The following is a 17,946-nucleotide window of genomic DNA, read 5'->3' as shown; positions in this document are numbered from 1 at the left end:
TTAATAGTCCATTGGAATAATATTTGACTTTAACCTGTATATCTTCAGGGTCTAATAATATATGTTAACAAATATTCTAGAGCAGATTTTGTCCAGTCTCTTCTTTTGATTTTCGATAAAGTTTCATCCTCCAACAAAGTAGGTAGTTGACTGAAAACAGACCCCAAACGAGATTTTAAAGGTTCTTTTGTCGTATATAAGGCCAGCAGAACAAAGTCAAATGCATGATGCCTTTTTTTTTTTTTTTTTTTTTTTTTTCCCCCCCAGGAATATAACTAGCAGAACTAGTTATGTTAGCAGGAATGCTGTGAATTGTAGCCTTGAGTTCACTATGGAAAATGTAAGACACCCACTTAAACTCATAGGAACGGCAGCCTCTAGCCTCTGAGTCAGAATTTTAACTAAATCTTAAAATGTTTTCTGAAACAGTATATAATCTTTGGTATATTAGATATTTAATATGAAATTAAAACAAGAGTTTTTCATTCTGAGAAAGATACTGAGGGCTTTAATCTCCAATACAGGCTTCAAAACCAGTGAAAACTTCTTTCAGCTGCCTGCTTAAAAAATGTCTGTGTAGACTAGGACACCTATAACTTACCATCTTTTGTGATCAAAGTTTGTTTCTTTTAGAACTTTCCATCCCAGGGAGATATCAGGCAAACAGCAATTTCCCAGGACAGCCAGAGGGATTAAAACTTTTCTGCAGCATAAAGAAGTGCACGTGGCCGTATCTGCCGAAGTTGATTCATTTGGAAAGACTGTCCTTCCTTTTAGCTCAGTTTTAAAGCAATTCAAAAATCTCCCACTGCTGAGATGAAGAATTGGACTGTGTTTTAATAAGGCATTAGGAAATGGCTAACTAATAATACTTTTAATGTGCAGTCAGTCATGCTGGTGTGGGTCGGCAGCCTGCAGTGTCGCACGGTGCTGTGACGTGGGCAGGTGACCTCAGGCTGCGGAGGGAAGGCACGGCCCTGGGGAGGCAGGCGCCAGGGAGCTGCTCCAGCAGCCAGGCAGGGATGCTGCAGCTGGGGAGCGCTGCTCCTGTCTCCTGGGCCGTACAAGTTTCACAGATTATCCCAAGCAGCCGTCTGTCAAAGGACAGGGGGATACACATACCTCAAATATTTACGGTGGCTCTACTTTGAGAATGAGACAGTTCGTTCACATCTGTGAAAGGGCCACTTTTAAAACATCAAAATAAACCATCTGGCTGCGCAACTGTTTCTAATTACTTCCCTGCCTAGACTGTAAACTTCGGGGTTTGGCACCGGCCTCCTTCCCAGAGTGCTGCCCAAATCCCGCTCCCAGGCAGCTAATCAGAGCCACTGCAGCTCGGGGGGAGCAGCGCTGGAGCCGGGCTTGTCCAGCGCGCAGCTCTCCGCGTGCCTGCCGGCTCCGTCCGCCCGTCTGTCCGCCCGTCTGTCCGCCCGTCTGCAGGAGCGCCCCGGGTGCGGCTCAGCACAGCTCGCACCATGCTCGCAGCGGGGCTGCCGGGGCTGCTGCTGCTGCTGCTGCTGCTGGGCCCCGCGCTGCCGGCCGGGCCCCCGGCCCTGCGGTAAGTGCGGCTCTCCGCGCTCACGGGGTGCGGCGGGTTCTGAGGTGCAGCAGTGTGGAAGCTGGGCTTGCGGAGGGAGCGGTGGAGCAGTTTGTTGGCTCTTCCTCTGCCTCCTTAGAGGTGACACTGAGGGAAGTGCTCTGGGTCACTGGGAACCTCAGTAGGTAGGGGCATGTGCTGACTGCAGAGTTACTTGCAACGATGCATTCGATGCCCCAAATGCACACTCTGAAAGCAGCGAAGGGAGAAGAGCTGGCTAGTGATGACTCTTTACACCCAAACCTCTAGATTCTGCTGCCTGAGTGGAGCAGGCACCTAAACCACAGAACCCTGCTTATTGGTACCCTTTGGTGCCGTGGCACAATGAGGTGCAGTGCCCTTCACTCTCCACCTCCACCACAGCCAGCACGCGCTGGCTCCTAAGGCCAGTGGTTCCTTTGCTCCAGAGCCTTGCAAAATCTGAGAAGGGCAGGTTCTATTCATCTACATCTTCAGTATTCCTTAGCATTGTGAAGACCTGTTTTTGCCCTGAGCAGTCCTTTGTTGTTTTTCCTGTGATTCAGCTCCTGATGAGACAAAGTGTGATTTTCCCTGAGTATATCCTGAAAGTCCTGATCTCCATGTGCTCCGGTGCATGGTACAATTGCATGGCAGAGCTGCAAATCTACAGATCTAGAAATGGCTTCTGCTGCCATTACCAAAACCACAGCCACAACCTACAGTGTTGTGTGGAAAGCCATGATTACTTTGATCTCCTTTTTCCATTGGAAGCATGGATCATATATGTTTGACAACCAGAAGAATCCTGGAAAGATATTTTATTAGAATCAACCTTAAGTGTGCTGTATGATATATGTTCCTCTTATGCTACCCAGATGTTTGATGTATATGGTGTCTCTAAACTTTTTTAAATAATTAAGATCAAAATGTTTCATGATGGATAATCAAACTATAAGTGTCTGTGCATATATACCAGATATGCCTGATGGGAAAGTAGATGAGGCCAATGTAGTTAAAAAGGTAAGTAAAATAAAGTATAAGCATTCTTGCAGGTAGCAATGAGATTTCTGATGAAATTGAAGAAAACAGGGTGATTTGAGGCAAGTAATAATTTGCAACCATAGCTGAAGAGGTGGTAAGAACACTGTTCTGGGTGTTGGCTGAAGCCAGTGACAGGAGGGTGGTTTCAAATGGTGCCAAGCTCACATCAGCTATGAGCTGCATCCCCTGGCTTTGACCGCAGCTTATTCTGTTTCCTGCCCCCCGCAGGAGCGCTTTGGGTATTCCTGCTTCCTGCCGGCTGTCCCAGGCTGAGTCGGAGCTCAGGTGCCGCATCCCAGGGGGGAAGCTGTGCAATGACAGAGGCAGGTGTGAGTGTGGGGTCTGCATCTGCCAAGTGACTGAGTCTGGCAAATACTACGGCCCCCTCTGCGAGTGCCACGACTGGGTGTGCGAGACCTACGACGGGAAGATCTGCGCAGGTAAGGGAGCCCTGATGATGACAGGAGTTTAGCAAATGAGGAGTATATATTGAAACCAGGAACATAGCACACTGATACGGTAGAGACATGATTATATATGGGTCCCTGAAACATGACTCCAAATAGAAGTGTGGGAATATCCAAGGATTTTGCCAGAGTAAAGATACAGGCACTGTGTCTGCCATAAAATGGGACTTAGAGCTTAGAGCAAGATTCATCTGCAGCAGGGGCAAAAGCAGAAGTTGCTTTGGGTTGGAGGCTCTGCAAACTGTGTTTTAAGTCTAATATAGTATGTCATATTGATCACACTTTTATATATTTCTTCATTTGAATTGCTTGCCTAATGATGGCTTATGGTATCTACCCTGGCTTTAAACTATCTACAAACAATTTTGTTCCATTATTATTTTTTTTTCTTCTCCTGCTGTAAGAAAAAAGACTTACTGTAAGATGTACCACTCTCATACTAACTATATAAAACATGAAAATTCTGTTTTTCTCTAAGTAATGATAATGCTTTCCAAATAAAGACTTAAAACAATGTAATTGTACTGTGGTTTCAGGGATTTCCCCACTGACACTGTATTCTTTAATAACATACATTTCTGGGACAAAATTTAGTTCCTGCCAGCTGTTGGAACGTGTAGCTTGGTTTACATCTAAACATTATCACTCTTTCATCTTTCCAGCTGTCTTTACTTAAATTTCTGGTTTATTTTGGTCAGATTTTAATATTTTCCTCTCTTTTTTTTTTTATTTTTTTTTTTTTAAGCAGCTTAGAATAGTATTTCAGAAAAAAAGCAGGGAGAAGAAATGCCATCACATTCCTAAGGGGATTCAGCCTGGAGCTTGATGAAAGGGGCCAGAAGGGTGCTTCATTTCTAGTATCCCTTTCTCAACAGCTTTACCAGATTCACAGAAACGTGTCATCTTTTCAGGCCAAAACCTGCAATTAGGTCAATGCGAATGTTACAGAAATTCTTCTAGTAAGAGGACAATACAATTACATTCCAGCAGCTGGTTTGGCAAATTTTGTAGGAAAAAATCCCAAACTTACTTTAGCGACAGTTTATCCAGGAAGTCCAGTAATAACATGAAAAGACCAAGAATGGGATTATGAGAAAAAGATTTATATTTGGCACCTGTGGCTTTAGAGTTCCGTAGAGAAACTGATTCATAGACTCTGCAGTAAGCAGTGTTAAATCCCCCTACATAAGAAATATTATAGCATTTCACTGCTTTGCTGTCCCCAACATGAATTTTTTTATTGGTAGTGTTATTTCAAAGTGCTTGCTGTTGTTGCTGGGTTAATTGCATAAAGGGAAACTGAAAGCTCCCTCAATTTTAATATTCTACTGTAAATTCCACCATCATGTTCCTGTTAATGTAATGAACAGTGGCTGCAAGTTTTGTAAGGGCTTTCATGGTATAGTGTGCTCACAGTATAAACAGAGCCAAGAGGTCTCTTAACAATATTTAGCTTTTGGGTAGCACTTCATGCAGCAGTTCAAAGATGTGAATGCTAAGTGATTAAATGCTTTTTTTAAAAACTATTTTCTGTACTTGTCACTTTGTCACTTCTAGCTGGAGTATTGAAGCCGTGTTACCATGTTATCACTGAGATGTGAAATAATTTGAATTCTCTTTTCTGGAAAAAAATAAGTAGTAAAAAATTCAGTACTAAGTCCTGGGGAGGGAAACAACTGTGAAGGGTACAGGAGTTCTGCTTGCTTCGTTTGGGTTTATCAACAACTGTGCTAAAAATCCAGCTGATTTTGTTGCAGTCCAGGGCTGCCCAGCACTGCAGGAGAGCAGCCCCAGGTAACTCTTTTGGAGCTGGGATCCAGTTGGTGAAACACCTCCTTTCAGGCTGTACTTGTTGCCCTCTTCATTTTTCCACCATGTTTTTATTCACTGAAATTGTGTGTATGTAGGAGGAATGGAACACAGAAAAGAAGGTCAGATTTAGGATTAATGGCAGGAGACTGGAACTTATGTTGTATGAATAATATTTTCCCTTACCCAGCTATTCAGTGAACTACATCCAGTGATGTTTCTTAACATTACATCACCAAGCCAATTTCCAGTATATGACATATTTCTCTTTCTTTGCATTTTTAGACAATTTTTTGACTTAATGGTGAAGTTGTTTCCTCTCAGTGAATAGCCATAATGTCTTACTGCAGTTCTGTTTCTGTTTCCTGCTTTAATTTTCTTTTTCATGTTTTTATTTTGACATTTGCTGTCCCTTTTAATAGCGGACCTCTCCTGACATAGGCAGCAACAGTAACTGCTGACTGGTTACCACATGGAGAACTTCTAGGCACTCTTTCAATATCCCTCTAGAAAACCATTGCATTTGAGGCTAATGCTGTTTAAAACAAGCTACTTTTAAAGCTGCCAGAGTAATTCCTTTTACAAGTGATTGATGTCTGATCACCAGTGATGTTCATATTCAGAGGTGGACAGGCAGAGTTGTTTGAGTCATGAATGCCAAAGATAGCTGTGTTGCCCTGCCAGTCAGCTCAGACATACCTCCACTTCCTTTGCCGGTCCCAAGCTAAAAAAAAATATTTAGTTGCTCAATGTGCAGCTCATTATCTTAAAGGCACTTTCTGTGTCAGATCCACTTTCTGGACCAGTTGTTGAACAAATATATTCTGGAGAGAGAAGGCCTGAAGGTAAAGAAAATGTCAGATATCCATTTGATTGATTTGCTTTTTCTAATAAACCTTTTATAAAATAGGAAAGAGATTATGGCATGAGTAATAAAGAAGAGCAGATTTAAATTTTGCTGTCCTTTTACTTTCCCTTGAGACTTTGCTGTATTTCTATCCCATTATGATTCCAGGTGCTTTAGAGGGAGTTCCAATAATTTTCTTGCCTTTTATCCCACTGGGATTGATAAAGTAACAGGTGATCCCTCATGGAGTCAGAAAAGAAGAGAGAAACTAAGTACTGTGTGTAGTCTGAATCACTGAGTCTTCTGTCCTCCTCCTGGCCTTTTTATTTGCTGTCTGTATCATGGGGTGTAGAGGAAATCAAGTAGATGCTGTCCTGTCATTCTCTTGTCCCTGTCAGGGACATCTTTATTTTATCTTTTGTTGTTGATCTGCAGGGAGATGAGCTAAGAGAGGAAGACAGAATCAAAAACAATCAGATCCCCAAAAGATTTATGCTCCTTTCAGAACAGACAATATACTTGTTGCTGTTTTTTGCAGATAGTAGTTCTCACCTCAGACAGTTGCATATTGCCTCAGGCTTTCTTAGCATAAGTGGAGCCCATATTGTGTGCGAGGGAAAGTGGAATACAGGACTAATTCCTGTCACGTCACTGCTTGATATCTATTTGTCTGTGGGGTTTTTGCATAGTGGAAAATCCATTGTAGTGAATTTTTTGTGGGTTTTGTTTGTGTTTGTTTGCTCATTTGGATTTTCATTTTGTTTGGTTTTTTTTGGTTGGTTTGTTTGGGTTTTTTTATTTAATATTTTTAACTGTGTCTGTGGTTAATGAAGATAGAAAAACTAAACTAAGCATAGACTTCCTTGGCCAACTGAAGTGGGGACACTTTAGATGTTCTTAGAGAATGCACCACAAGAACTGCCAGCTGGGACGTGTATGATTGCACTCTTGTAGTTGGTGAGATGAAAAGAGAGATACAATTTGGTGGCAACATAGGCAGCAACACATGACGAAGGTTTGTCTTTGCTCAGAACTGTATTTTGTTATCTTTGTTTTTTTCATAGTTATTAAGATTTTATAAACAATTTTTCTTCCAAACTGAAGCACCTTTTACACCTACAGAGAAAAAGGGTGGCACAGTCTGATTTTCCATAAGCAGTTGCTGTATAACTTGCTGCCTTTCAAGCCAATGAAAGATTTTTTCTGTTTCTTTCTCCAAAGCTGTGGTTGCTGTGGATGCTGTACCTATTTTAAGACTAGTTCAGCAATATAATGCCAGTCGTAGAACAGCCAGAGGTGTTATCATACATAACATGAAGGACAAAAGGATTTAAGTGCCATTATTTCCTGATCTGTAAGGTTTTAAACTATGTAGAGAACACAAGTGAAAAATTAAATTGACAAGCAGTAGATGTAGAAATAACAAGATAAATCCAAATTGAAGTATTAATGTAATACGTAGCTATGCATCCATGGAAGTTTATTAGATGGTATATATACCAGTTTGAGAGAGTTAGGAATTTGAAGATGGAATTTGGAGAACATTTTGGGCTGAGGACTGCTCTTTGCACAGAAGCTGAATAGTGTCTTTAGGCAGAGCTATCAAAGTTGAGCTGGAAAGGCTCTAACAAATGTGCCTTTGTATTCATACTGAAGGGAGCTCTGACATGCTGATTGTTCATTGAGCAGCATTTCTTGCTAAAAGTGTGAAGAAAAGTCAGCCTGTGACCTGCATTGATTGCCATTTGATCCAAAGTGAAATTCAAAGACCCGGATTTTGAGAACAGGTATAAGCCTCTTCTCTGTCAGAGGCCATGTTTGCAAAGATTCAGCTGTGGCACATCTGGCCATTGGAGACAAAGCCTCCTTAAAAGACCAAGTTAAAAATAGGGCAGGAGGCTACTGATGAAAATGGAGGTTGCAGTTCTGCTCTGACCTAGTTCGCTTTAGCCCGGACTTCAGAACTTGGCATTTTGTGACTCTTCCTCCCAGAGCAGGGGTGTGTAGGTGTGGTAATAGCATCCATATTCATCTCAAAACAGGTTCCTCAGGTTCTAGCAGAAGTGAAATTGTGATAGCATAGACCTCATTGCAGGTTCATTTCCTTGCTAAGAAGTCCCAGCAGACACAAGCACAAGCTAAAGCCTGTATTATTCTCAACTTTGTGCTTTTGGTACCTGATCTAGGTAAAATCAAGCAGCCTTTGATACATCAACAATTGCTGTAGTTCCAAATGCAGTGTGTGGATTCATAGCAATGGTGAGTGAGGCAGGAGGAAGCTTAGACACAAAAAATGCAGGGGAGATTAATTGAAGGGAAGCATTTTAAAAGTAGCTTATCAAATGATATATACCTAGTTGCTTAGCCCTCATTTTGAGCACCTTTATTTGTAGATGCTACTGGTGGAAAATTAGTTTTAGTTTAGAAAGTAAAAGTGAGTGTGTGGCATGTGGAAGTGAAAAACTTTTACCGCACCTAGCAGAGTTGGAATATTGGAATTTTGCCTCAGGCTGGCACCAAAGGTAAAACAAGGTGGGGAGCAGCATCTCCTTCATCTTTTGTCCTTCTGTAGTCTGGGCGGCATGCTTATCCATTGCAGAGAAAAAACACCTTTGTGTGATTTTATCAATGCAAATATGTGTTCTGAAGTGTGTTTGAATTTTTATGGTCCCACAGGCTGATAATGAACTGAAGTATATTTTTATTTATTTGAAAGAATGCTCTTTATGAAAAAAATGCTTACACAGACTGTGTGTATTAACATTTCTATTAACATTTGTGTTTCATTTCTGTTTTAAGAATCATTATTATGAAAAAGATATGGTGAATAAAAAGTAGATGGTGTATTTAATGTTACAGAAGTGTTTATTAATGTTTTTATCTGCTTTATCAGCGGATAGGTGTCAGTATGTGTTCTTATTACAGCCTTTTTTGGACAAACTGACTGTCATGGTATAATTTTCTATGCTTACTTAGTTTTATTGTTGGTAGCTGGTCCTGTCAAGGATTTCAAACAATCATCACTTATGGCACTGTACTGTAGACCTTTCAGTGTTAGTGTTCCCAAGTAGTTTGTCTTGGAAAAGAGCATCACTGATTAAAAAGTTCCTATGAGCTTTTCTGAGAGGAAAGGACTCAGTGCTAGAGCTGTCCAGGAAAAAAGGCAACTTGTGTCTTGATTTTGGCTATGCAAAGGAGGACCCCATAGTACATATGTGGTACCAGAATTTACCAGTGTTTTAACTGGAGGGCTGTGGTTGCTGAGGTCATGTTATGGTGTGTTTATGGTGTACACAGTTGTGCTGCTGAATTCAAATTTCCTGTGGAATTGGAAGGGCTATGAAGGGAAAAAAAACAAACCTGTTCTTATTTAAAACAGTATTTTAAAAGGTTATTTAAAAGCTTCATTTCTTAGTGAGGCAGGAAGTAATTTTTGCAGATACGGGTTTGTGTACATTTTGTACATTGGGAGTGGGCTGGAACACCAACTGGAGCAGTTGCATGACCATACTGTCTTATGTAGAAGAATAAGGATTCAATAGACTTTAACTTTGCACCTGTCCTCTTTCTTGAAAGAGCTGCTTTGCCCTTCTGCCTGTCCACCTGAGTAGCATCAGTGATACAATCTGGGACACCTTCTTGTCAGTGACCTAAAGAGTGGCAGTCAGAGCTTTTGGAGTCTTGTCTGGGTCATTTTTATGGGGAAGGTCACTGGGAGTGCCAGCTCTGGCACTGTCAGGAGTGAGCTGAGTACAAACTTTGTGATTTGAAAAACGTCACAGCCAAACGCTGTTGCCTTGGCAGCTCCATGCAGGAGCAGCTGTTCTAACTAGAGCACCTGGTCACAGTGTTTTGTTCCTGGGGGCAATTCTAGGCTGGTGAGATTGTGAGTGGGCTGGGGGAGAATCCTCCCATGACCCAAAGAGACTGCAAAGTCTACCTTTCTCAGGCATGCTTTTTCCAGTTGTCTGCCTCCAGCAGATCCTGTTCAGTGTTTTCAATCAGGTGTTGTCTGCCATTTTAAATATTGGGGTTGATAGCTTTTATGATCCAGAGTTAGAGGCTACTGAATGTAAAAATAGCTCTTTAAAGTATTTTTCCTGGTTTACATATAATTTCCTATCTAATTAAAAGGCTGTATTAAAGTTATTTAAATCTTGAAGCTGAGAAATGCTGAATCTGTCTACCTTTGTTGAAGAGTCCTGTGCATTTGCATTATTATGCATCTTTTAATTTTATATTCATTATGGTTTTCTTCAGTGAACTTATAGAACAACAACAGGAGGGAAATGGTTGCTTCCTGGTATTTGAAATGGTTTAGTTTATAAATCTGGTAACATGTTGAAAGCAAGATAAAATGTTAATCATTTACCTTAGTCCATTTGTTTGCCTGAAATGTTGGGAACACACATGGCAAACAGTTTGGTATAACAGTATTTCCTACAAAAAGTAGTCATGTGTTCTTTTTCCTAAGAACTACCTGTGCATTAGGTGTGCAGTAATTGTTGATTTCTATGTGTATTATCCAAGTGAGAGCAACCTGGTTTTATGAAAACACTCAGCGTATTTCCAGCTTAAAAGTGTTCCACATATAAATAGGGAAGTGAATTTGTAGCAGGTCAATCCCACAGAGAACTGTAGGTGCAGTGATATGCCTGGTGGATTGTGTTCCAGACCACAGTCCTCAAAAGAGGGGTTTGTAAACTCATGCTTTGAAGGATTACTGGAGAAGTCCAGACCTTTTACTTTAGGAACAGGAAGGAGGACAACCAATTTCATCTCATGAGCGTACTTGCAGAAGGACCAAATCATGCTGCATGATGGTGATGCTGTGACAAAATGTCATATAAGAACATATTCCACTGTGGTTCTTCTGAATGCTTTTGCTGAATTGTGCCTTTTAATCACTATATACTTTACATGAAAAAAACACTTATGCTGTCTCAAGGAACATACCACACTTTTAGCTTAACAGTCTTGACAGATTCAGTCCTTTCTCAAAAAACTTTTCAGCTGGAAAGAATAGTGGCAGGGAATAAATTGTACGTCTGTAGTCTAACATGCAGAGGTAAGGCTGAGACCTTCTGCTACAGAATCATGGAAGTGAGTATGACATATTTATTTAGATTTTTTTCTTTTCTGGTGCCTTTGTAGTCCAGTAAATTCTGTGGGAAGCAGATAACCAGTAAGAAATATATTTAAAATCAGAAAATGGTCTTGGAGCACTTAATTGAAGTTCTGTTGTTGCAGTGGTACTTCTAATGACTGTCTTGAAATAATTTTGTTTAATTCTCACTGTTTCAAGCCACAGATAATCTTCGTCAGAGACACAGCAAGTATGTGAAGCACAATTCCTAGGCTGTGCTTAGGAAGAGATCAAGTTGCCAGCTATCACTGAAGGAGAATTGCACATCACCTACATCCAGTTTCTCTGGATGGGAATGGATAATGTAGGAACTATTGCAATGGGTACAGCTACTTTCCATTTGTGCGAGTTTGCCTGCAGTTGGCATTTGTAGAAATCCTTTTATCTAGCAAACCCAGATACTTTTTATCTTTCTAGAACATTTTCATTTCTCATTCACAGGGCTTTAGTGCTTCATCCTATAGTGAGAAGTACTGGAATATTTCTTACTGCCTTTTTTTTTTTTCCTGCAAGGCTGCTTAATTAATCGAACCATAGCAGAGAAATGGTAGAGCATATCATTGGCATGGGTCATAAACACAGAAATTTAAATGTGGCATAGATTTCTGTATCACCATAAAAAATAATTGTGTCTTCAAGATTTATAATGTTTAACTTCCTACAAGCTTTATGTAGACACACAGCAAAACATTGATGGGAGATGGGACTGGCAAAATTACTGAACCCCAGTCATGTACTTTGTTGGATTTAGGAGTGGATCCTGTCAGTCATCTCTTCAGGTTAAAAATATGTTTTAATAAAAGCAGATGGTGTGGCATCTTTTTTTTTTTTTTCAAAGCTACACAGAAGCCAATGTTTTCTGCTGACAAAAGTCTAATCAATGAAGTTATGCCAGCAGAGAATTGGTCTCACAGCAATTCTGGCCCTTGTTTGGCCAAAATCTCTGGGTAATAGCAGACAAAATTACAACAGCAAAATATAGACCCTGTCATTTACCTGCAAGTGGTAATGGTAAAACAATACAAACAACGACATCTTCAAAGTTTTGAATGCTTTTAAGTTTGACAGCATTTTACGTGATTTTCTGTTTTGTTCTTCTTCTGTGTATTGTGCTACTTTAAAGAGTTATATGTTACTTAGTGGTAGTTTGACAGGACATTGACCAAAATAATTTTTCTCCAGAGTGACAGAGTTGGACTTAGCAGGAATGAGAGTTATGTGAGAAAACATTCTGATAAATGAAAACCCATTTTTCAAAGATTTAGACAGATGTATAAATGAAGGAATTGTTTAAACTGAGAGATCTATCCCAAGCTTTATTAAATGGTCTGTTGGTTTGGAAAGTCATAATAAAATTAAGATTTTTTATTTGGATGAGCAGGGTAAGTCTCAACCCCCTCTCCTGTCACCATCCTAAAGCTTTTGTATATGATTTTTTGTAAGTTAGGAAATTCCATTCTAAATGTATCAACTGCTTTAAGTGTATGTCTGGTGCACTTACATACAGGTTAGAAAAGCTTTTAGTTGCAGATATTGTCCAGAAAATATAGCATGATTTCTCTGTAGGTGGTTTTGAAAGGTTGTCTCACATGAGAATTTCTGAATTAATTTCTTGCTGGATAATATCTTGAAGGATAATATTTAAATAGTACAGTGACCACAGTCTTTCTTTTATTTCATAGATGCCTATCAAAGGAACTCGGAGGTTTTTAAAATAATCTTACTCTTTCTGGAACGTCGTGTATTAAGCTCTTTTGAAACAAAGTCATAATTCCTCTGGCCTTTCATGGGCTTCCAGTTCTCTGTATTTTTTCATTTCAGGTGTTGTCTTGGCTTTTCCTCCATGTTTTTCTGCATGAGCTGTGGTTGCCTCTCCCACTCTCAACATTTTGGTTATATCCAATTGCCAATTTGTTTTCCTAATTCCATTCCCTCTTGATAGAGTCTTTCTGCTTTTTGGGTGGTCTGTATCTGGCTCAGTTCCTTGGCACTGCTCCTCACAATTGTCCTAATCCATTCCTCTGGCTCATCAAAGAACAGTGGTTTCCATGAGGACCTGGGTGGAAGTCAGATCCACCTCAGCTCTCTTTACACTCCCTGGTGGCTCCATCTCCAACCATTAACCTCTGGTCTTGTGTCCCAGGAATCTTAAAGGAGGCATGCCATCAAGAGGAGCTGAACTGCTTTGGGTATTCACAGACTTTGTAGAAGTTAACCACAGTTGTGTGTAATCAAACACTCTTTCTTAGCTCATGCTGTATTCATGCAGGTTGTTCAGTGTTAGGGGAGGATGTGAATCTAAACTACAGAAACTTTAAAATAGGCATAAATCACATGTACACTCCTTTATCTTCATTTCTGTTTGGTTCACCCCTTTCTCCTCCTGAAGAAAGGTGGCACAGAATACTGAAATTTTAGAGTTTATTTTAGTTCCTCCGAATGATCTGTTCATTATCCTTCTTATTCCCAGGAGATGGAATGGTTTTAACCATAGTAAAAAGCTTGTCTTAGGGACCTGTGGAATCTCTGGCTGGGGTTTTAAGAACAGGTTGGACAAGTCAGGAAGGATCAACACACCCTTGTTTGTGAGTCCAGACAAAAAAGTGAACCAGATGATCTTTTCCAGAGGTCTGTTTGAGGCTGATTTTATTTGATGCTGCTGTGAAACCAATTCTCGGTTTGATGCTCTGCCTTAGTGAGGAGAATCTGTGGTAGTATAAACACAGTTTTTGTCATGCTGTAATGTTTCTTAATGTAATAATTAATTGAAACTGATGCATAACCATTTATTTTAATTTATTAATATGAAAAACTTTAATTTTCTGCAGTGTTTATAATACTTAATAAAATATGAGTGTGTTTCAAGTTTTTAAATGACCATATTTTTAAATTACGACTATAGAGTCTCTAAGCAGGAATGATTCTGAGAACAAGCTTGCTTGTTTTAAGTTTAGGATCTTTGGAATAGAAAGGCATAAATTATTGTTTCTAGATACAAGTGGTGGATGGACTTCTGTAAGAAGCTCAGAGTCATGGAAAACATGTTTTATCCAATCCTTGAAATTTGATGGAAAAATAACAGTCAAAACATTGAATAGAAATATTTATATTTTTAAATTTGCTTTGTTTTAACAGATGGATTCTTAGTCTTATGGACTACTGACTTTATAGAATTATGGCAAAATGAGCAAAACACCAAGTGAAAGTGAATGGTTGCCCTGACGTTTGATGTACACCAAAATAGACCATGTTAAAAATTGTATTCTAGAAGCTCTTAATTCTTGTTGGGTCCATTAAACATCAAATTACATAATTCCTACTTAATCAGGAGCCACATCTGTTTTGCATTTTTCACTGGAAGCAAATAGGTAAAAATATTTTGTCAGATAATGAAGCAGGGGAAGCAAGTAGCAGTATATTGGCTTTTTTTTTTTTAACTGCTGCCATGACAATGTGTATTCCCTGTATTGTCTCAATGCAAAATTATACCTTCTAGAAAGTTAATTATTCTTGGACAGCAATGAACTGAACCCTGTATTGATAGCTGAAAACATTATTTAGATTTATGACAAGTCAAAAGATGTTGCCATTGCTGGGGGACAACACTTCCATTCCTGATTTCTTTCATATCACTGGTCATTGGGAAATTGCCCCTACTATTCCCTTCTTCAGCTAAATCACCCATGTATACACAGGATAATTCTATATACAGAGCATACAGCACAGGTCTGGATGAGTATTTCTTCTTCCTTCTTTCATTCTCTAGATCTTCCTGCATTCCCTAAGCATATGGTATTCATCACACTTGTGCACATTTGTAGGAAGGAAATGGGGAATTCCACCCACAGAAAGCTTACTAGTCTTCTCCTTTTCTCCTGTATCCAGTGAACATGAAAACATTAATGCCTAACTTCTCCTTTTGCCCAGTGTGTTCCCCACATCCCTTTGGACAAGCCCTTCCTGGAGCTGTGCTCTGGTCTGGCTGCTACTGTGTCATTCAACTGTTGCTGCTGAGAAGCCATGAAATCAGAAAGTGCTCTCAGGGAAGCATCTGCATTTCTGGGCTGTGTGTTCCATAAAACAAAATAACTTTGTGGTGCTTAAAATTTTTTGTTAGGTTAACCCCAGAAGAAAAGCAGCGCTTTTAATGGGTGATGCTACTTCATCTGTGCTATGTGACAGGACTGTCACCTCACCAGTGCAATGACAGAAGCTGATGTTGAGGAGTCCAATTGTCTTCACACAATGCACATTCCCACTGTACCCTTTTGATCTGTCTTCTCTTCCCATGTGAGTCACATAAGTGGTTTTAAATGTCTTTCAGTGAGTCATATAGTTTTGCTAATTTAGTCCCTACTTTAATGTCACTGTGTACAGAGTCACTTTCTTACCTAAAAGCTAAAACTTCATTTGGTCATCTACTTGACACCTTTCTAATAAATACTTGCTTTCCTTAAGTAAACTTTTTTTGGTTTGTTTTTTTGATCATAGCGGTGTCAAAACCTCAAGCTCTTGTTTCTATTCTGACCTGTCAGTTTGAATTTTTAAATCCTTTCTCAAAAACGGATCAGACTGAGCACTACGTTGGCTACATACCTCCTAACACCTTCTGGCAAGCATCAGAAGCCAAGAGTTCCACTCTGCTGTGTCTTACTGCTTGGCTGAAAAAGAATCAAAATGCACATAGAAAAATTTAACGTGGTGAAAGTGAGAAGAAAAGGATCAGAGGCTGGAAACAAATGTAAAAACTTCATATACAAGGGGCAGCTGGAATGTATGAAACCTCATGCAGTACAAAATGTTCCTCAGAACAGGAAAATGTAAGTCTGTTATAGCAGCAACAGTTTTTAAACAGTAACTTAATTTTGTGATGGTAACATTCACAAAATTCCTAGCTCAGTGGTTTCATTCTGCCTGCAAATGGGGGAGACAAATGCCTGAAGACATTGTGCATGTGGTATGGAAAAGAGAGACTAAACTGACAGATGCCAAAAATCAGTAGGGAAATACTAATGCCTTTCTAGGCAAACAGCTAGGCAGGGAAATCATATTTTAGACATTTGGATAAGCAAGATTTATTTCTAGAAGAAATGTAAGAGCGAGCCAAAAAAGATGATTTGTTTGACTGCTGTGTTGAAACATATTGTATTGGCATTATATGTTTTGACATAAAATAAAATGAGCAAGGAAATAAGCATAGTTCAATATCTTCATTCTTTCCTCCCAGTACTAGATTCTTCCAAGGTAGTGCTTTAATAATAAAAGCACTTTCACACTCCTTATAAAATATAAATGCAATTTAAATTAATATTTTTTTCATTCCCCTCCCAAAATACTGGAATGTATCAAATAAGCATTTACAGCTAATACTTGCACCATAGCATTTGAAACTTATAAGTTTGAAAACTAAACCAGATACAGTCAGAATGCAGTGGAGTGACTTGGGGAGCAGAGCATCACCATATGAAAACTCAGAGTCTTTCTTCTGGTTTCTATAGAGACAAATCAGTGAAATTAGACTTCACTGATTTTTTTGTTGTTTTGAGATGTAAACCTAAAAACCAAAGATCCCTTGATTTTTATATGGAATATAGGCATCTTTAATGGCTGTAAGGGCCATCTGTTCTGCAGTTCTTGCATGCAGTTTCTCTGTTGTACAGTGTGTACGTTGACCAAGAGTACACTTTGACATCCCTGCTTTCAGACAGTTCCAGAGGCAATACAGCAACATTAGTTCTGTCAGGAGCTACTTGGTCTGCAAATGCACCTTGAAACTACTTGGGTTTTTTTTCATTTCAAGATGTTGTCCTAGTGATGTGTAAAGATTTCAGTTAATCTTTTCTGCTAATTTCCAAACATCTAATAGTAGGATATGCTACAGAAGGCTCTCGGAAGAGAGTGTATTGCATACCATTTATATCAGTTCAGCTCTTGAACTGTATGTTTTCTGCAAAATGTATTTCCACCTGTGTTTTAGAATGACTGAGAAATTTGATCACCTCTGCTGTTTTGCAGATGGTGTAAGAATGCTCTCTGATTTACAAATCCTGGAGAATGAAAAGTGATGTAGAGCTGTAAAGTCTGATTAATAGATTTGTGGGGCTGTAAATATTTTAGGCTAGTATTGCCACAAAATTTCAAGATGTATTTTTTGGTTCCCGAGTTATGAGAATTGGTCCTCAGAATCTCATAAACAATTGTGCAGTTGGTAAATGAGCAGGGAATTGACAGAAACACTGGTTTTGGAACAAATTGTGTAGAGGATGCCTAGAGGCAACTGTTCATCCTACAGGATGATCAGGAGAATTTCATCAGGTGATGAAAGAGAGGATTTCATCATAGAGGATGAAATGAAGGGGAAGTGGATAGGAATCAATACAGCTGTTAGTACCTATTAAAAACAACAGTCATTTTACTTCATTGCTCTGCCTGCCTGCAAAACTTCAGTTACTGTGTCTGCAGTGTTTATAGTGGTCACAGTAAAATTAGCACATGCAAAAAGGAATTAGGTGCAAGTAGCAAAGGGTACATTGGATTTGTTTTTCAGACAGCAGAAATGATAGGGTTAGGAAAATTAAACTTCTGCAATATTACTATGAGCTGTTCTGAGATGGAATTTTCAGGCTCTTTTTCTTACTGCTGTTGAGTATCTGTCTTTGTGTCATGATTTTGATTGTGTCACACACTCAACATTAGGGGCAAACTAAACTTCACAGTCAAAAGAAGAATTTTAGTGCTCCTTTCTGAAATTCAGATGTATACATCCAGTTTTACTTCCCATCAGGAATCGATCAAATACCAGAATTAATCAGTTGGGGTTTTCTTGGGGTTTTTTTGGGGTTTTTTTTTGTTGGTTTTGTTTTTTGGGGTTTTTTTCTTTTTTTTTTTCTTTTGTGTAAAATGCTTGTTCTGATGGTCAAGCAGAAATATCGGCAGGAGAAAAATGGAAAAATGTATACATGAGTCAGAAACCGCTTTGAAGCAAATCCCTTTTTCTATATACCTTTTATTATAAATATACAATAATATATTTTTGTGGCATAAAGTAAGCCTTGTCTAGAGATCTTCTTTGCCA

At 39.3% G+C, this 17,946-nt stretch overlaps 1 protein-coding gene across 1 annotated transcript in view; it reads left to right on the top strand.

Annotated features, from left to right (window-relative positions):
- Positions 1–1,357: 1,357 nt before the first annotated feature.
- The window catches only part of ITGBL1 (integrin subunit beta like 1), a 123,398-nt gene continuing 106,809 nt past the window's right edge, over positions 1,358–17,946 (top strand). The window contains exons 1-2 of the mRNA XM_064408327.1: positions 1,358–1,561; positions 2,831–3,042. Coding sequence (XP_064264397.1) covers positions 1,479–1,561; positions 2,831–3,042 — 295 coding nt within the window. The 5' untranslated portion in view covers positions 1,358–1,478. The remainder of the gene's footprint in view (positions 1,562–2,830; positions 3,043–17,946) is intronic.

The sequence above is a fragment of the Passer domesticus genome, chromosome 2 (genome assembly GCF_036417665.1).
Source record: "Passer domesticus isolate bPasDom1 chromosome 2, bPasDom1.hap1, whole genome shotgun sequence".
NCBI lineage: Eukaryota > Metazoa > Chordata > Aves > Passeriformes > Passeridae > Passer > Passer domesticus.
This window is presented reverse-complemented; position numbering and strand designations above follow the sequence as displayed.